The 21,095-nt window shown below is 37.8% G+C and overlaps 1 protein-coding gene across 7 annotated transcripts in view; it reads right to left on the reverse strand.

The window, feature by feature from the left end:
* Window positions 1-21,095, reverse strand: part of SRSF11 (serine and arginine rich splicing factor 11) — a 43,689-nt gene that overhangs the window by 15,555 nt on the left and 7,039 nt on the right. For 2 of the 7 annotated variants that reach the window (XM_070268853.1, XM_023641862.2), the window contains exons 2-6: window positions 14,408-14,617; window positions 7,700-7,833; window positions 3,816-3,925; window positions 1,763-1,855; window positions 665-714 (exon numbers count right to left, since the gene is read on the reverse strand). In XM_070268853.1, coding sequence (XP_070124954.1) covers window positions 665-714; window positions 1,763-1,855; window positions 3,816-3,925; window positions 7,700-7,833; window positions 14,408-14,595 — 575 coding nt within the window. In that variant the 5' untranslated portion in view covers window positions 14,596-14,617. Of the gene's footprint in view, window positions 1-664; window positions 715-1,762; window positions 1,856-3,815; window positions 3,926-4,219; window positions 7,041-7,699; window positions 7,834-14,407; window positions 14,871-21,095 lie in introns of those variants that run through there. The other 5 variants (XM_023641864.2, XM_023641865.2, XM_070268855.1 and 2 more) reach the window with 3 other exon arrangements.

The following is a 21,095-nucleotide window of genomic DNA, read 5'->3' on the forward strand; positions in this document are numbered from 1 at the left end:
AGAAAAAGGATTAAGTCCAAATTTAATATACCAAGAAATTACCAATTAAAACATCTTATGACTGTTATATATCAAGCAGGAAACCTAACAGTTACTGCATAAAGAGAACTTTTCAAAGCACCTAAAAGACAACGTTGGCAATTATTGTGTGATATGTACTACTCCTTTGCTCTAGGATAGTGCTTTCCCCCCTTCTGCCTCCCCAACATGGATTCATTCCCTGGGGCTTAGCTTCTGTGATCTTCAAACTAAGTTCTTCTCCATGTAGTAAGCACCTCTTACTTCCTCTGGTTGGATACACATGCTTTACTGTATTGAAATAATGTCTCCCATCTTGACTACAACATAAATGCTACAAAGGCATGAGCTTATAGTAGGTAGTCAATATATATTTTTCAAATGAATCAACTAAAGATAATGTTTAGCTCTTTTCCTGTTATCCCGGGATAAGCTTTTTACAACTATTTTGAAAGACTCAAATTACACTAAAACAAAACCCTTTACAGACGGGCTTGTCTTGGGTTTCTCTCCTTGTTTCTTGAAAACAGAATTATATATTGCATGCCTAGAAATAACTTTCTTTTTAACTATCAAAAAATAACTGTTCTCTAAACATTCACATACTATATCCATATCACAGTGGATACAGAAAAAAAATCCTTACTTGGGATCAACAGTACTCATAAGCTTCAGCAACTGATCTGCAGCAAGAGACTGCAAAAACAAAAATATAACAGTGAGAACACACAAAACAATTTTTCAGTATGTTGAACTATCCTAAGACAATCTGGTAAAGCTCCAAAAAGTAACATATTCTAAGCATAACGATGACTAACAGAAATATAATGCCAGACAAATGTCACATTATAAGGTGTCTAGTAGCCACATTAAAAAAATAAAAAGAAACAGGAGACATCAGTGGCTATAGTACTGGATATTCAGAGCTGCTTTAGCAAGTGAAATATAAAGATTGCGAAGCTGAACAGTCTAGATCTTACTTAACAATTACCTGCTGCTTATTTTAAGACTTTCTGAGGGAAAGTAACATATTAAAGAAACATGTAGGGCCAGCCCAGTGGCGCAGAGGATAAGTTCCCATGTTCCGCTTAGGCAGCCCGGGGTTCACCGGTTCGGATCCCGGGTGCGGACATGGCACTGCTTGGCACGCCGTGCTGTGGTAGGCGTCCCACATATAAAGTAGAGGAAGATGGGCACAGATGTTAGCTCAGGGCCAGGCTTCCTTAGGAAAAAGAGGAGGACTGGCAGCAGTTAGCTCAGGGATAATCTTCCTCAAAAAAAACCAAAACCCAAAACCCAAAACCCAAAAACCATGTAAAACAAAACTCAGAGTGCTTAGCCAGTATAATAATTGAGAGATTTCCAGAGTAAAAACTTCAGAAAAAAGATTACAATGAGAGAAAACCAAAATTTCCAAGTCAGTAAATAAGAGGAAAACAAATGATAAAACCACATTCCCATCCTTTCCCAACTATTTATTCTGACTCCATAAGATACTGATGTCATGCTGGCTTCCTGTGAATCTACTCTTTAAACTACATAAAAAGAGACATTCTTTAATGGGGAAGGGGCTAATAATACAGTGAGCTTGTAAATCTTCTTTTACCGAGTTTACATAAGAGAAAATTACTACTGCACTATCTTAACCACTTATCTCCTGCTCTTGGAATGCAAACTAGCAGTTAATGAAATAAATTCTTTAATTATAAAAACGAGCTCAAAGTTGAAGGGTATTAAGTTATACCTGAGAGTTCAAGTTTGCTCCAGGAAGCCCAAGTGCAGCAAGGGCAGGATCAAGAGTAGGAGCTCCCAAAGCAGCCAGTGGAACAGCGCCAATCTGTGAGATTACAAATTTTATTTATTTAAAATTTCATTTCTGTTCATTATACCAGGGGGTGAACTTTTTCTTTTCCTCTAAAGGGCCAAATAATAACGAGTTTAAGTCTGTAGGCTATGTGGACTCTGTTGCAACTACACAACTATGCCACTGTAGCTCGAAAACAGTCCTAGACAACACATAAACAAACAGGCATGGTTGTGTTCCAATAAGAATTAACAAAAATGGGGGTCTGGCCCAAGCCCTATAGTTTGCCTACCCCTGCCATATACGCTGGCCACATTTTTCACTCATTACAGCACATTTATCCCTAAAATCAGAATTTAGAAAACATACAAAACTTTTCAATACATTCTAGTGCCAATTCTATTTATTGCTTCTCCCCTCCAAATCTACTGTTCAGTGTCTGCTTTGTGATACCGAAAGCAACACCCTTATTTCTCCTTTGACAACCGACATGATGTTAAGCTTTATCCATAGGGGGAGCTGAAAGGACACTAATTGTGGAAGGGGTTTCTCTTCCTGGTTCCTATGTCCCATCTCTGACTATTATTGCAGTACTATATGGGATATCCAGCGGCCTTCGCCTCTCAGGGAGTTTCAGTGGCATCCTCTTGGGTAGCTTCCTAGCAATTTCTGTGGCCCCCAAAGAACTTCCCTACTATCCACCCTTTCAAAGGAGGTCTGAACCTTAGCCTCGAGGGGGAAGTGGAGGTCCCTTTCATCTAAATGTTCTTTCCTGTGTTCTTTCTGTCTCAGCGCTAGAAGTAATTGCTTCCTATCCCTGAAATTCCTGTATTCATTAGGCTTCCCCCAGTAATCTGTTACTAGTAAACTTTTCCTGTTCAAATTGCTGTGTGGTTCTGTCTCCTGCCTGACATAATTCTGAGTAATCGATAATTTAATAGACACGAACCATGCAAAATCCTATAGTCTTTGGAGGCAGTTTGACCTTCTTTATAAGCACTCTGCTAAAAGTTCTCCTAGTTTCAATTAATATTGAGTAAATATAAGGTATCAAACTTTCTGTAATTTAACTGTTCACTGAGTCCAGTTAAAATACCATGTTAATACTACTACAAAAATGGCTATCTTAGTTATTACACAATTTTATACATCAAAGGTATCTACAAATTATCAAGATCCTCATTTTATAAGTAAAAAAACCCCTAGAGATTAAGTAACAAAGTCATACTGAAAATTCCTGATCTCATTCTCTAAGACACTGTTCAGTTCACTTAATAGTTAACTGAACTATTTGGACAGGCAAAATGATATAACAGAAACACTGCTATAAAGTTCAAGGTGAAGTTCATCATTTGCTATCATCTGTGAAACCACTGACCAATTACAATCTGAGTGGTTACAATATATGATATTTAAAGAGTCTTTTAGTTCCAAAATAATATGCTTTTTACAGCATTCTCAGGGTTAGAAACATCACCCAGTAAAACTTTTCACCAACTTTATACTTCATCTTCTCTGTGTCAAAAATCTCCATCAAGAATTCATCTTCATTTCAAGCTACCTACTTAATTCAAACCCCAAGATAAGAGCAAAAGATCACAGGACGTTGAGAAAGAAAAAAAGAAAAAAACCCAGAAGTCTGAATTTCACATTTATTTTCTTTCCTGAGGCAAATGAACATACTATTTTAACAGTGTGTTCAACAGAAGTCTATGCCTCATGAGATTCTGTTTCACACAGTTACTTATGGGTTAAGAGCCAGTGGCAAAACCAGTATCACAGGTATTTATAATTTTCAGAATGTTCTAAAAATGCAAACTTCTAAGAGATTCTCTTTAGTACTTATGATTACAATATAGCCTTTTATAATCTTGTGCACATGTGCTATCACTCTGGGAACTAGTCACAACAACACTTCAGAAGCTCAAATATGTTTAGCTATATCCACAATTGTGTTCCTTTCCATCCTTTAAGAATTCAACAGAATTAGTACCTGGGTAAGTGGGTTAGGGGTAGGCAGGAGTCCACCACCAGGCAGAAGACCTGCCACTGCATTAGCTGGTGCCAACAGAGACAAAGCCTTAGTCTCATCAGGAATAACTCCTGCAGGGAAACATCCTTGCATTAGAACATACTCTTTTCCAAGACAGAAAACACACAAAAACACCCAGAAAATGTCTCCCTGATACACCACCTGAGTTTGTTGAAAGTACTTATGTTCGCTAAAATATAAAGCTTGATTTCTATGATTATTTATCATTAATTTTATGTCAGAATGAAACTTCAATGTGTGAAAATTTGTTTCCTTTTTCTCTACAAATGGTTAAGTTTCTAGAGTAAAAAAAAAATAGCACAATACACACTACTTTTTTGTTAACACTGCCAAGATTTCATCACCTGTACTCGATTTTTAAGTCATGAACCAAACGTAAGCAAGCACAGTCGGTTCTCCAGGGGTGTGCTCTCAACTTTCAAAAGCTGTTTTATGAACAACGACTCGTGTCGGCTGCTTCACTATAAAGCACACAGAAAAATCAAGATACACAAGACAAAAAAAGTTTGATTTAGGGGTTAATAATATGGTACAGTTACTATGATTTTCTTTTACACCTACCATACAAATTTCGTAAAAATTAAGAGAAGAAAAGTACGTAAAGGAAATATTCTGTTGGAATCAAGGGTAGGGCTTTTGCTGACTCATGAAAACGAACATGAACGTTTCTGAAGGTCTCTGAATACACACGGGATGTGTGTGTGGGAGTGAGTGAGAGAGAAAGAGAGAGAATAGGTAAAACAACATGGCACATTCCTTACCTGTACAGTAAAATGCTCTATGTTCCAACATGTGCCATGCTAACCATACCAAAAAATGCTGCTATACAGTGTCAGTTCAAAAGCTAACTTAGCCAAACTCCTAAAGCCAAAAACGACATGTGTGTCTGTTTTTAAAGCCTAATCTGTGTATTCAGATAAAAACTAAGGGTCCTAAGACAAATATTTATGCAGACAATTTAAATTCTATCCAACAGCAAAAGCCCTATACAGATGGATTAAGCTGTTAATGTGCCCAAGCCCCCAAAATGAGAGTTCAATAATACAATTAAACTACATATTTGTAAATACCAGTAGTATTTCTGTAATACATATTAAGAAACTGCATCTCATCATAAAACATACAATATGTACAGGGCACTTAAGAGAAACTGGATAAGCTGCAGAAGAAAACTGTTGGGTGGTATTTTCAGCAGGGCCTGGTATATAGTTCAGGCTGAACCAGGGAAAAGAACTGTAAAACACAACAACAAAAAAGAAAAACCACTGTTAAATAAAGGTAATGGTTCCTTCCACCTATACTGAGAAGTGCCGATAATATAAACAAATGTATACTACACAGCACTGTTATCTTGCTTGTGTCAGAGCTGCCATCAATTTAGATACCAAGAGTTATGGAGGGGGAGTGGGGAGAAGATCATTTAGATATAGGGCAGTAATGCATTAATATTAACAAACCTTCACAGATTATGGGATAATTTTGCATGCAAAATTATGTCTCAAGAGGATAATATTACTTATCAACATCTTACTCAAATTAGTGCATTTGCAACATTTCTGGCAAACTAAAATCCTCTTGAATTTATTGTGAGACACCTGATAGAAGATCTGCATCCATTAAAAAAAAGTCATGCATCTGATCCTCTGATTTAAAAAAGACTATTTAAAAATAAAACTACAATTTAAAAATAGCAATGAGGCCCCTCACCAGTTAATTTTCATGCGTCAAGAGTATTTTTTTTACTGCTGCTTTGATAGAACCATGAAATACTGCATGAATGTGTAGAAATGAAAGAAAAAGAAACAGACAAAAGAAACAAACATTAACCAAGGAACCTAAATCACCCCCAAATCCATTACTATTAAGAGTTCCTTCCAAATCCAGCCATCTCAGTTTTTACCAATTAAGACTATTCCTTACCGTAGACTTTGTGTCTATTGTTCTAAAACGCTGACCAAGAACCAACACCAAAGTCTAAGAGCTAAAACTAGGGTGAATGGTGACAAAGGGATTGAATACATCAGTTATTTCGTGGAGATAACATTAATACAGCATACCATACCAGAAAGTAAATACAGCAAAAACAGATTCTGGAACTAACTATTTCTGTTAATTCTACATATACATCCGAGTATATCACTTTCAAAACAGATCCAGAAAAGTTACTACAGCCTACAAATATTTATGAAAGCCAGTTATATGATATACTGTATTATGTTCAGGCCTTGGGAACTATGACATAATACTTAGCCAATAAAATACTTTAAATTTAAAGGCTAATGCTTTGCACATTACTCACATATTTGACCCTTGTTCGAAAAACTATGATCTATATATTACTTATCCTAAATGTGAATTCTGTAAATTTTCTCTTGGAGGTAAGTCTTATCCTACAAGAGGCACAGTGATATAAGAAATTGCTTAATCACAACACAGTAAGTCAAACGTTTATCAGCATATATATTTTAAAACCTTAAACTGGGCTCACACACTTTAATACCAAGGAGATAGACGTACGGTTATTATACAGCATGCCTTATCCCATCTACAAATGCAATTTAATTTCTTTAGAAAACCAGAGAAGCAATTTTTCTAAGTTTTAAGAATTAGACATTTCACAACGTTTATAAGGTATGGGGTAAATGTTCACATCGATATTCAAAGATCTGAGATAGCATCTAAAGTTAACAACATCACGATTCCACTTCCACTGACCGGTTCATTAAGGAAAGGGGAAAGCATTTAAATCCTGGTCAGTAAATATGTTAAATTAACTTCAAATCCAGTGATTTTATCATATTCAGTGATTTCTTTGATCAGAATTTATAGTTACCAAAAAGCAAATAAAGTAGCAGTACATCGGGAACAAATTAATTATAAAATATGCCTTAAAAAGTTTTACAAAATTGAATTAAAATAGTGCTGTCTTGTCACAGTGGCTATTTTAGATCCAAAAACCCTGCTCATTATTTTTCTGTCAAATTACTTTAACATAAGCCTAAAATGTAAAAAGAGAGAAAATGTAGTTAACAAATGGTTACACCAGGAAAACACTTGGGGACTTGAGTGCTCGCTGGCCTTTAGTTAATGTCTAGAATCCCCTGTGGCTGCAGAGGACCCACTGTTTTTCAGTCATCTGGAAGAGTTTTGCATTTGCCTTCTCCACTACAAAAATCACACACACAAATAACAGAGAGAAGAATTTATTATTTAGAGATATTCTAGAAAATATAGCATGAATGAACAAGAAAATCTGGCATAAAAACAAAACACCCAGTGCCCATCTGGCACCTAAGCTATAGGAAATTTTGAACTTTCATAAAAACCAAATCATTGCAACCCTTGGTATACTGGAACTCAACATGGGAATTTTTTTTTAAGTTATCAGTGAGAGGAAGCACTAAGGAAATAAAACTCACCTAGTCGTTTCTTCGAAACAGAAATAACATGCATTTATTTGAAGGTTTCTGTGTAAATATGCATGGAGTGAACCATTCACCTTCAGGACTTTTTCATAAAACTCAAACATTAAATTAACTAAATAGATGTATCTTAAGAAAATAGAATAAGGGACACAGTTTTAATGAACTTAAAAATGTTTCCAAAGAATGCAAAAGGTTAAATATCTTATAAAAACAAATCTGATTTCTAATTTTTAGGATTTAAAAAAATCTGCAAGTAAAAATAGGGACCACAGTATAACAAGGGTTTCAAAATGTTAATAGCTTAGGTTTTTAACATGCTACTAACGCTCACTCTAAAACTATACTGAGGTAGATGGTCATCATAGGATGCCCAGATAGGTAGTTAAACAAAGCACAAACCTTCTGCATATGGTACGACTATCAAAGCTCTGTCAACGAACACAGTGTTTGTCAGATGCTGAGCCACAACTGCTGAGTCGGGATCATGGAACTTAACAAAGCAGACACGAGATGAGACAGGCAAAGGTGAATCACTAAAAAATAAACAAATAACATCAAAAAAGAGAAAAATAATATCAGGTAAAACACAAGTGTATGATTCAAAAACCAATACTTCTATTCCAAAAGTAAAACAGGCAGATAAAAATACATAACTGTACATATATTAGTTTAGTTAACCAGTTCAAAAGAAAACGACAATTCAAATAAAGGACTACCCACTGAGCTAGTGTAGCAAACTGCACGTAGACAAAAACAATCACTGTTTAAATTTACAGTGTATCAAGTTAAAAACAGTTTGAAACTAAACTCTCAGACTTCCAGCAGACCACAAAAATGTCAATGCTTTTTTTCATAATACCAGTACCAGCTATTTTAAAATGCAGATAACAAGAAATTATTTTTGGCTTAGAAAACTTTTCACTATAGCTGAATTTTCAGAATAAAAAACGTGAAGAATTTTCCACTTCAGGGACAAAAGAATATTGTGGGGAAGTGCATCTACTGACAGTCAGTCAGTTTTCTTGACCTGACTACTAAATGCCCTGCCCTCTTTCACCTCCGGTGTATTATAACTCCCAGGCATTATAAATAATTAAGGCTTTCTTGTGTAGAGTACTTTCAGAGAGGAAAAAAAAATTAAGCACACATGGGGACAGTACTCCACTCCTGCTACTACCACGCATAATTTCCATAACCAAGAGCCACTTCCCTCAGCACACTGCCTTCTCAGGTAAAACAAAACCAAGTGCTAAAGAGCGAGTGATGGCAGCGTAAGTGGGACAGATGAGGCAGGGAGCAGAGTTTTTGTCGTTTTTTTCTTTACATATGGGGTGGTTCAAACTTCTGTCAAGAAATTCTCTGTGAAAGGGAAAGATTAAACAAATAAAGGCATGGGGTTGCTCCCTAAGCCCAAACCAAAAGTTATTTGAAAACCCATGCCCTCAGGCAGTAGTAATCACATCATCCCTGGTTATACATTGAAATCATCCTGGAAAAAAATTATGTAGGCGCTGCACTCCACATCAATTAAATCAAGATCTCTGATGAATGAAGTACTGAGTGGCTCCTCTTCCTGTATTTTAATTCTCCCTGACAATTGTAACATGCACCCAGGGTAAAGAACCACTGCTTTATTATAACGTCAATTACATCTTAAGACTCAATAACGAAAAGGGAAATCCTACAACATATTTCAACGTGACTAGAATGGAGCTTCTTGTTAACTTTTCTAATAAATGAGATGTTCCAGTACACATAAAAATCTAATTACATCAGGTTTGGTTACACTAGGTATTACAGAGACAGTATTTGTTGTTGAAAAGAAAATTTCCTCATAATTTGGGCACTAACATGAAAATAAAAACTTCGGGGCCAGCCCAGTGGCGCAGCAGCTAAGTTCACACGTTCTGCTTTGGCAGCCCAGGGTTCCCTGGTTTGGATCCCGGGTGCGGACATGGCACCACTTGGCAAAGCCATGCTGTGGTAGGCGTCCCACATATAAAGTAGAGGAAGATGGGCACGGATATTAGCTCAGGGCCAGGTTTCCTCAGCAAAAAGAGAAGGATTGGCAGAAAGCAGTTAGCTCAGGGTTCATCTTCCTCAAAAAATAAAAATAAATAAAAAACAAAACACTTCTTATGTTGAGGACTACACGAAACTATCTATATAATCTAAGAACTCAAACTCTATAATTTATGTTAGAACTTCTAATATGTTTCCCTAAAGGCATCACCCATACTAAGCACAGATCCTAATCTAAGTTCAAAGCAAAGTTGACAATACATGCTAACGGAATTTCAGCCATCTTACTGCTAAATGTTTCTGAAAAGACAGCATTTTTTAAAGGGAAGCACTACAGATCTAGGGTCTAAACTTTAACCATTTGCACCCCGAATAGTGGAAAAGAATGCCTTTTCAGCAGTTTCAGTACTAACGTTGTAACACTCTGTATTTCTTTTCTGACAGCCATATTTTTACCACTAAATGAAAAACCTCTTAAAATACCGCTATCATTCTATGTTAACACCTAACAGAATGCCCTGGGAAGTAACAGGCACTCAAATTTCTTAAAAGGTCACCTCTACCATTTCTTTGACACTATCTATTGTCATCTGACTAAAAGAAAAATCACTAACAAATATTAGGTTCTTAAAGAATATAAACATAACAGTTCTTTTTAAAAAATGAGAAAGTACTGCCTGTGTGCTCACAGTGTACTTCCTTCCATTTACTTGGTCATCTTAAAATGATTCATATTTTTTCTACCCACTCATGTCACAGGAGTGCAGCAACTATTACTTTGGCTGTATCAAACCTGTAAGCAGTTGTGAGGTAAAGATTAATATATGAATAATTTAAATACCATGGAAAAGACAGCCTCAACAAGACAACTCAGAAAGGCAAATAATGCATCTCTCCCCACTTAAAATGCTCCTGTGTAAAAACATCACTATTTGGCCTCACAATTATATTCTTATACTTTCTCAGTTAAGATTAATAAAAAACATGTTAATATAAGATGGAGGACTGATGCCTAAAATTAATTTTCACACCCTAGAATTCTGTGCAAGTAAAGTACCACGTCTAAAAACATACTTGTGTTTACTCCTTTAGTATAGTATATTTTTCAGAATTAACATAGACGAGGCAGGGCAGTTGAAAAGAACAGATGTGAGATGGGGAAAAGTGAGCCAATGATGCTTGTGCCCTTTACCTAATGTTTCTAATGTTTCCTAAAGTGTCCTTAGTCTAAGGGTTGTTTCAGAATCTTCTGGGGGTGCACATAAAAAATTCAGATTTCTGTTGTCCATCTCATGCCCAGAGAATCTGAGAATCCTTTTTATAAGAGGGCTCTGAGTCTCAACAAGATCCCCAGTTGACATTTGTGCCCACTGAGGTATGAGAATTTCTGGTTTAGGCCATGGATATCATTCTTTCAACTCCTACCTTAATACTGTGCTAACCATTTCCGAGCGGAGAATTTTGAGCTTATAAACAAAGGGAATCTCCTAAGCCTCTCAAAATAGCAGGTGTGTGACAAAAGTAATATGCACCTGAAAACTTGAGTCTGTTGACCTCATATGCCCCCTCTTTCACTGTGTTCTTATTCATTTCTAAAGAAATATAGTAAAGTGCTGTATTTAGTAAAAAAAATTTTTTGAGGTAACCTAAGTTCTCTCCCTTATCTAACTATACTGTTACTTATATAATCATCAAAGTATCTATTTTTGGTCACTGAAATAATTACTTAATCCATTATTTAAATAACAAATTTAAATTTATCTGCAGTGTTACAGTAGCCTTCAGTCACTGTGTAACTCTGGCACAAGTTTCACAGGGTTCATTACCAGATGAACACTCCAGTTAGTCTCCATTCTGAAATTCCACTGAAACCAAACTAGTTCTGACACTGGGAGAGTGGCTTGGGCGTACAGAACAACGTATGCGAATGTCAGTTCAGCCATTCGTAAAATAGGGTAAAATACATTCTTCCTCTGGATTTGTAAGGACTGATTAAGGTAAAATAGGAAATCATCTAGCATACAATAGACACTCAATGCTGAATGTCCAACGTGCGTTTCAGGAACCACTAGAATCAAAGTAACTGTTTTTCTTCTAAAGAGAACGGGGCCAGGCCGGTTGCACAGTGGTTAAGTCACACGCTTTACTTTGGAGGCCTGAGGTTCGCAGGTTCGGATCCCGGCACAGACCTAGCACCCCCCATCAAGCCATGCAGTGGCGGCATCCCATGTAAATTAAAGGAAGACCGGCACAGATGTGAGCTCACTGACAAACTTCCTCAAGCAAAAAGAGGAAGATTGGCAACATGTTAGCTCAGGGGCAATCTTCCTCACACAAAAAACAAACAGATAAAATAAAAAGAGAGAATAAATGAGGGGAACACTGACAGATGCTTTCAAACAGCTCTAGGGCTGACATACTGAAGAGACAGAATATTATGTCTTGTGAAGACAGACAGTATTATCAGTGGATGAAATTACAGGCCAGCAATTTTCAGCTGAAAAGAACCAAGAGATAAATGGATCCAATAATGAAAAAAGGGGAGAAATCTTGAGGAGGTTGTCACTAAAATGCTTGGCATAATCCCAGGTCCTATGATTTTCTTCCCTCAAAACAGGCATTTAGAACTGAAACGAGTTTCAGTAGGTGTGGGCTGGGGCTCCGTTATACATGTACTTTAAACATTACCCCCCAGGTTAATGTTGATGACCTCAAGGAATCTCAGATTCTAGAAGAGGGAAGAAGTTAAACTTAACCTGTCAGTTTGTGGCAAGCACTATAGAGAAAAACAAACCAGTTAAGTTCAATAGAGAAGGAAGGGAGCAGGGGTGCTGTATTTTTATATAGAGCGATCAGGGAAGGCTTCTCTCATTAGCGACGTTTGAGTAACCAAAGAAACTAAGCATGTCATGGGTCTATCTAAGAGAAAAGAGTTCCAGGTGGATATCAACGCCTTTTGAGGGGAAAAAAATATACACACACAGAACCCATAAAAAAATCAAGTGGCAAATGTGTTCACAATAGTCAGAATGTTATGTAATCTGAGCCATTCAATCTTATTCTCTGAGTAAGAGAAAAATTTTTGGAATAGTTTTGGAATGATGAATCCTTTTGGACTACTAGGATTCCACAGCTCATTATTCCTAGCAAGCTACTGCTGAAAGCTGTGACAAGCTTAAAGAAATTTCAGCAAAGCGTTTTCAAATTGTGTAGATCAGGTTAGCTGAGACTTAAATTAGTTAAAAAAAAAAAAAAAAAGAAAGAAGAAAAAATCAACATTAAATGAACAAAAGTAAGCTTCTACATATCTACTATTCAAATCAGTAAGGCCACTAATGTAATATAACATTCACTATATCACAACCTTGTACATTTTCAGAAGAGAATGATTTGTACATGGTGAGTCAAAGACCCAAATTGTGTCAATATTTCTCTCTTCCTCCAAATAGAGGGAAAGGAATCCTCTTAAAGCATAGCACCCCCAGATCATGCTTTCTGGTACATATCAGCTATCCTGGTTATGATGGAGCTACTCCTTTGACTACAAAGCAAAAAAGCCAGACTCTGGTCCACCATGATCCCTCTAAGATACCAACCATGCACTAGGTAAAAGAGGACCCAGTAAACTGCCTACACCTCTCTTCCTCATCTTCTTGTAAACACATCATAAAAAGAGCATCTTCAAAATAAACAAAGAGTTTTAAAGTCTAACTATAACGAAGTTCTTAATAACTTGCGAGACTGGAATTATTTCATAAAACAACATCTCAAATACTTTGAGAAATAACATGATTACAATAATCCACTAAGTCTGACTTCCTGCCATTTTACTGTTAATTTTAATAACTTACTAAAAAGTATGTTGTGAGAAAAGTGAATAACAGTAAAATTTCTATTTCTGTATGTTCATATTATGAAAGCTATCTGTCCTCCATTACCAAAGCAAGTCAACTTTCTGTTCAAAATAACTACAACAAAAACATGTTTGTTCCCAGAATTCTACACTTCATACAAATCAACTGTGAAAAATCAGCATGCATATTCTCCTAAAAATTAAACACAACACAACAATTTGAAAACACTAAGAACCATTTGAAAATATTTTAAGTAGAAAGTGATGAAATATGGTAATACTTAATACCACAGTATGATCAACCGCTATTATTTTAGAGTAGCAATGTACATAAATTAATGTTTATTACATCCACAACAGTGGATTCCTCGAGGATTCCAATTTCCTGTTTAGTATTGAAATGACATCATAAATCTCTCCATGGACAGTGGGTACTGAGTGTCTACTGACAGTAACATCTGAATTCTCACTGTTTCCAAAGAGCGGTCTTATTATTTCAAATGATTGTTCTAATATTTAACACATCTTATCTTACCTCATAGCTTCTTTAAATTATTTTTTCTTTACAATTAATCCACTCGTTTATTACTTTTCCGATAATAATAAATGTGAGACAACAGGAGAAAAACAAAAAGCGATACACTCTAAATTAAAAAATGTAACATTCTATAAAATTCCTTCTCAAGAACAATTGTGAAATATCATACATGTGTACATTATTTAAACAAAGGAAACCCTAAGTTTCAGCTATAACTCGTTCTTGTTATTGTAAAAACTAAGTATTCAGGCTCACTGAATTATGTCTATCAAAGAGTACCGACTGTCAATTATATTCCCTAGACCAGAATCACTCAACGGCAATACTTTGCAGCAAGTGAACAGCCGCCCACAAAATTCAGTGTCAAATAAACATAAGAATGAATAACTGTTACTTTTCAAAGAACTCAAACACTTGATTTTTTAAAGACAAGACTGACCTACGTCAAAATACGTAAAGTGCAGTGTGCCTTGGTTTAAGCGCTCAAAGATGGACCACGTCGGCACCAGCTTCGGGGAAGCGCTCCCGAGGGGAGGCGTCGGCGTCTCCTGACCCCCACGGCCCGCCCAGCCTCGCGGCCTCGGCGGCAGGCCCACCACGCAGCTCCGGGCCTCGGGAAACGCCCCCGCCCGCGGCCCCGCGCGGCCAGGCCCGGCCCCGGGGAGGCGCAGAGCGCATGGAGGGCGCTACTCACTCGGGCGGGAAGAGGCGCAGTTCGTCGATCTTGCCTAGGAAACCGAAGAGGGTCCGCATCTGCTCAGAGCTGGCGCTCGGGGAGACGTTAGTCACCTGGATCACCTCGGTGCCGCCGCCGCCGCCGCCGCCAGGCCCGCCGCTGGGGCCCGGGCCCGCCGTGCTGGGGACGACGGTGGTGTTGCTCATGGCGCTGCTCGCCTTCTCGCTCCTGCTTTAACACATCAAACACACAACAAACAGTGAAAAGGAGGGGGAGAGGAACCGGTTCGCCGGAGAGGAGACAGGAAGCAGTCCGAGGCCACAGCCGCCGCCGCCACCGCCGTTTCTCCGCCCCGCCGCTCCAGGAGAAGAGAGCGCGCGAGCTCGAGGCCCGAGAAAACAAACGGCCGCCCCCCTCGCCGCCCAGCTCCGCGCCCGCGGGCCCGGGCCCCACAATGCCTTGCGGCGCGCGGGCGCGTCCCCGCCGCTCCGCCCTGCGCAGGCGCAGTAGGCCCCGCCCGCCGCCAGGACACGCGGGGAGCCGTGGTGGCCCTGTGCCGAGGCTCCGTCTTCTTTTTAGAAGAGAAAGTGGAAGGTATTAACCGTTTTTTTTCTAAGCCAGCATTCATTCCCCTGTAAAAACTGCACGCTTAAGCAACTATTCTTATTAAAAAAGGCCCACGATATTTATTTCTTTTAGTATCATATACAAATCTGTCCAGTTACTGATGAAATTTCCACCCTAGCTACCAAGATTTTGCTCCCCTCCACTATAACATTTTCTGAATCTTTACATACATTTTGGTAATAATAAATTTGTAACAATTTGCTTTGTCGCTAAAACCTTTAACAAACATTTTAATGTCACACTTACTAGTACTTTATAGCTAATTTTATTTCACAAGTTGACTTTTTAAAAGCACATTTCACAGTACCTAAAATATATTCAAGAATATGATCTGCAATTTCTGCAGGAAAACTTACTTTACATGCATATTCTTGCTTAAAATAATTTTGAAGCTTTTGACTACAAAAAGAGGATTAATTTTTCAACCTCATCTGAACTTTCTCCCACTTTCATCCAGTTATCCAATGAATGACTCGTCGTTCCCCCACATCTGACAAATCTTTCATTTCACTGTGCCTTTATACAAATTACTGACAACCTCCCTCATGTTATCCAAGTGCTATCCACTGTAAGGTCTTCCTTCCACTGTCACAACTTCTGTAAGCAGAGTTTGAGCTTCCTCTGCTCTACTAACCAATATAGGATTCATACACAGTTTTTGTTACATTGACATGTATCCCACTCCAAAGCTGTGAGTTTTATGGGTCAGTTTAGGACCTAGCACAATGTCTGGCACATAGGCAATGCCCAAAAAATATGCTGAACATGTGCGCACAAATATGCCTTAATGACAATGCCATTTCTTCTAAGACAATTGTTAAATAATTTAACTTGACCCTGAATATTTTTGGAGGCTAAAACCTGAGGCCTTACAGAATATTTTTATTAGTAAATATCTCTATGGAATAATGCAGTCAAGAGTGTAATTTGTGAGAGATTAGAACACAAAATTGTTGAGATTTGGATGGAGAGCCAATTGGCCAGGTTTACTACTAGTGATGTCACTTCTGCTAGTTCTTATACAGAAGAGGGATGGGTTGGTTGAATGTCAGCCTCAGCAAGATTATAAATTACAACTACTTGCATGCCAATCATAAATGTGTATCTTTGAATATAAAAAGTGGCAGGTAGTTTATCTTCTCATTTTGAATCAGGCTTATGTAACCACCAATTATAGATTCTTAACAATTTGGTAAAGTTAATTCTTCTATCAGGATCCACAAAATGGAGGCCACCCCCATGGCCTGGCCCACATCACAAATTTAAACCTAAGTCAGCCTGAACTTACGGGGGAAACACCTGTCAAGAACACCTAACATACACCAATCCCAATCCTCCAACTCAGTTTTAGCTACCTTACCTTACCCTAGAAAACAGGACCTGCTAGCCTTAGAAGGAAATCACCCGCCTCCTGGCCAATCATGCCGTTTCTGCATTGCCTCTTCTGTTTTTTCTTTTTTTGAGAAACATTAGCTTTGAGCTAAAATCTGCTGCCAATCCTCCTCTTTTTGCTGAGGAAGACTGGCCCTGAGCTAACACGCGTGCCCGTCTTCCTCTACTTTATATGCGGGACACCTGCCACAGCATGGCTTGCCATGTGGTGCCATGTCTGCACCCAAGATCCGAACCGGCGAACCCGGAAGTGGAACGTGCACACTTAAGCGCTGCGCCACGGGGCCAGCCCCTGCATTGCCTCTTCTAACAATCCATAAAACTCCCTCTTGCTGGGAATCTCTGAGGAAGATTGCTCCACCGCTTGTGAGACACTGCACTCTCCCCGTCTATGGACTGTCTTCCCTTGAATAAAGAACATCAAACTTGTTACTAAATTGTTTTAGTTTTGTCATTTGACAAGTTCCACACTTACTAGGAGGGCTTATGATGTGCCAAGCATGCTACAATGTTCTACTATAAAAGCTCAAATAAAACAAGGGCAGGAACAGCTCATACCTTCTTTATTAAAATATTAACATCTATTTATACCCTGTGGTGGATACACAGAAATCTTTTATATTATTCTATGCTTTTCTATATGTTTGACATATTTCCTAATTAAAGCTACACATTCCAACCAAAGAAAAAGATAGTTCTATAGTAAAATAAAATCATTTAAATCATCAGAAGCCAATTTATGTATACTAACTTACTGAACATATAAATAGATGGCATTTCCATATGGAGAAACAAAGGGGCAAAAAAGAATCTTATTCTAATAAGGAGTATTTTTGAATATTTTCAAATCATCCAGCAGCTAGGAAAAATACTGCACTTAGAGCCAGAAGACTGGATTAACAGACTCCCCTGTCATTTATTATTGTGATCTGAGGAAGCTCCACTTCACTTGTAGGAGCCTACTCCAGTCAGGAGCTGACTGGGGAGCTGCAGCACAACTGTGAAGAGCCTCCAGGTCTACACAGATTCAATCACTAACTGCCTTGTGTTATTATTGTCTGTTTCCCGTAGAAATCAAATAGCCAAAGGTAAATAAATATCTCAAAACAAGTAACAAATATATACGATCTATACTAGTTTTAAATCACTTCAGATTTGTTTAGGCTCCCAATTAAATAAGATTATAAGAAGTACAGAATCTGGAGACAGGTATCATGCCTGTCTTAATTACTTTAACCCCAGTATCATAAGAGGCTCTTACAAAACTCCCCAATTCTTTCAAATATTATGCACCTACTATGTTCCGGGGTTTTCTTAGTCACTGGAAATACAGCAGAGAAAAGATAGCAATGTCCCTGATCTCATGAAACTTTACGTCTAGTACGGCAAACTCTCAATAAACAAACTCAGAGGTGTAAGGGAGTAACGTGCTGTGATGAAAATAAACCAGGATAGGAGACGTGGGAGAAGGTGTTGTCTGAAGTGAGACTTTAAGAAATGGAGGAAGCAAGCTATTTGATTTTCCAGGGGAAGGGCAATCTAAGCAGAGGAAACAGCAAATTAGAAAGTTCCTGAGGGTAAGAACAATTTGGAAGCTTTCAAGAAAAGTAGGAAGACCCTTCTTTGCTGAATGAATGCTGTTCAGTTTATACATCTGAGAGACTTATAAGGAGACCATGTCACTATCATGTAGAAAGTGAAGCGGAAGACGCGCACAGGGAAGAGTCACAGCTCCTCTTCCCGAGTGGGTTAGGGAAGGCTTCCAGTTACATCTGAATGATAAACATTACCAGTCTTACTAAGGGTTAAGGCTATGTCCAATCCAAAGCGAAAAGTAACCTGTCACTTGGCCTATATAGTCATATTATGGTCTATATAGTCATATTTGTCCAATATATGCATGTTGTAGTGCATGATTTCTGATAGGCTTCTGAAATATAGAAAATAACTTATAGGCTCCCCATAATGGGGCCTTATTGCTTATAGGTGGGGAACCACCACCACCACACTGCTAAAAACAATTTAAACTGGTGTGTGATATTGGCGGGAAAGTCAGTCAAAGAAAATTAGAAAATAATGCTTTATGCAAATCCTCAAAAACAATCCCAAGCCTCTCATCATGATGGACAAGCTTTAGGTCTTTCCAGTTCCAAGCTTCTAAAAGAGCTCATGTATAAAAGAAACTAGATCCCTATCTTATACTACTCACAAAAATTAACTCAAAATGGATTAAAGACTTAAATGTAAGAGCTGAAACCATAAAACTCCTAGAAGAAAACATAGGAAAAAAGCTCCTTGAAATGGGACTTGGCAATAATTTTTTGGATATGACATCAAAAGCACAAGCAACAAAATAAAAAATAAACAAGTGGGACTACATCAAACTAAAAAGCTTCTACACAGCAAAGGAAACCATGAACAAAATGAAAAGACAAGATATGGAATGGGAAAAAAATATTTGCAAACCATATATACAATAAAGAGTTAATACCCAAAATATACAGAGAATTCACACAACTCAACAGCAAAAACCAAATAATACAGTTGAAAAATGGGCAAAGGACTTCAAAAGACATTTGTCCAAAGAAGATACAGTAACAGGTATATGAAAAGATGCTCAGCATCACTTCTCATTAGGGAAATGCAAATCAAAACCGCAATGAGGTATCACTTCATGCTTGTTAGAATGGCTAGTATCAGAAAGACAAAGGGGCTAGTCCTGGTGGCCTAGTTGGTTAACATTGGCATGCTCTGCTTCGACGGCCTGGGTTTGATCCTGGGAACAGACCCACACGACTTGTCTGTCAGTGGCCATGTTGTGGCAGCGGTTTACATACCAAAAAAAAAAAAGAGAGAGGAAGACTGGCAATGGATCTTAGCTCAGGCGACTCTTCCTTACCAAAGGAAAAAAAAAAAAAGCCCATAGATAACAAATGCTGGTGAGGATGTGGAGGAAAGGGAATCCTTGTGCACTACTGGTAGTAGTGTAAAGTGGTACAGCCACCATGGAAAAGAGGATGGAGGTTCCTCAAAAAATTAAAAACAGAACTACTATATGATCCAATAATCCCACTTCTGGAAATATATCCAAAGGAAATGAGAACAGTATGTCAAAGAGATATCTGCACCCACATGTTTGTAGCAGCATTATTTACAATAGCCACGATGTAGAAACAACCTAAGTGTCTGCTGACAGACAAATGGATAGAGGTGTTGTGTTATATGTGTATATCTATACAATGTAGTATTATTCAGCCATAAAAAATGAGGAAATCTTGCCACTTGTGACAACATGGATAGACCCTGAGGGCACCCATGCTGAATGAAATAAGTCTCACAGAGAAAGACAAATACGTATGTATGATCTCACTCACATTTGGAATCTAAAAAATAAACAAACCCCCCAACTCACAGAAAAAGAGATCAGATTTGTGGTTACCAGGGGGGGATGCAGGGGGAGGGGGAATTGGAGGCAGGTGGTCCAGTTACAAGATAAGTGCGTGCTAGGGACGTAATGTACAACATGATGACTATACTGAACACTGCAATATGATACATAGGAAAGTTGTTAAGAGAGTAAATCCTAAGAGTTCTCATCACAAGGAAAAACATTTCTTTTCTTTTTCTTTTATTTTGTATCTATATGAGATGATGGATATTAACTAAACTTATTGTGGTAATCATTTCATGATATATGTAAATCAAATCATTATGCTGTACACCTTAAACTTACACAGTGCTATATGTCAATTATATCTCAAACTGGGAAAAAAAAGAACACTTGTAATAAAGATATTTTTAAGAAAACAAATCTCATGTCTTTAGATGGAAGCTCTTCAATTAAAAGGCAGAATAGGCACAGGTACGTACAATCACTCTACCCGCTGGACACCATATTCTCAGTTGGATAGTCAAGTCACCTCTGTTATTGTTAGCCACCTTTGTTCACACTAATGGAAAAGATGATGGAGCCCTCCAAATTGACACAATTTTGCAGATCTGCACAAGCAGCAGGCCTTTCATCAAATTAGTTGTTAAGCAGTTCTTCCCCTCTAGCAAACACTTTTTTTGAGGACAGGGAAGGCAATGTATTAATCTTTGTATTTCTGATGCCCAACAATATTATACTGCAACCAAGTCAGCATCTGACAAACACTTACTGAGTATCACCAATGTGCTAGAGACTTTATAAATGCCTCACATAATCTACTCAACAAAGGCTTGGCAAATGAAGATAGCAATGCATTTATTAGATTTACAGTGAAATTTGAGATAAAGTATTTGCCTATACATTTTTTTTCTGTATAACATAGAAAGCAACAAGAAAAATCTAGCAAATAAATTTCTTGCTTACAAATCTGCAACTTTTAAAAAACTTATCTGCAGATCTATTTTAATTTGTATTTCCAATTCTACAAATTAGATAATTGTACTTCTAGTCAATTTCTAATTCTATAAATAATTCTATAAATATTAATATCTGTTTTAAAATCAAAATGGTAAATCCCACTCTTCTTTCCCCTGTTCCATCTAAATGAAAGGGAAAGTTAGCATTAGGGGACTGATGGACAGATGGATGGATGGACACACACCAGGATAGAAAAAAAGTAAAGTTTATTTCTGAATACTTGTTTCATATTGTTCAATTTATACTGTCTATCAATAGCCAGGATTCTATATCTACATT

The sequence above is a fragment of the Equus caballus genome, chromosome 5, assembly GCF_041296265.1.
Source record: "Equus caballus isolate H_3958 breed thoroughbred chromosome 5, TB-T2T, whole genome shotgun sequence".
Classification (NCBI taxonomy): Eukaryota; Metazoa; Chordata; class Mammalia; order Perissodactyla; family Equidae; genus Equus; species Equus caballus.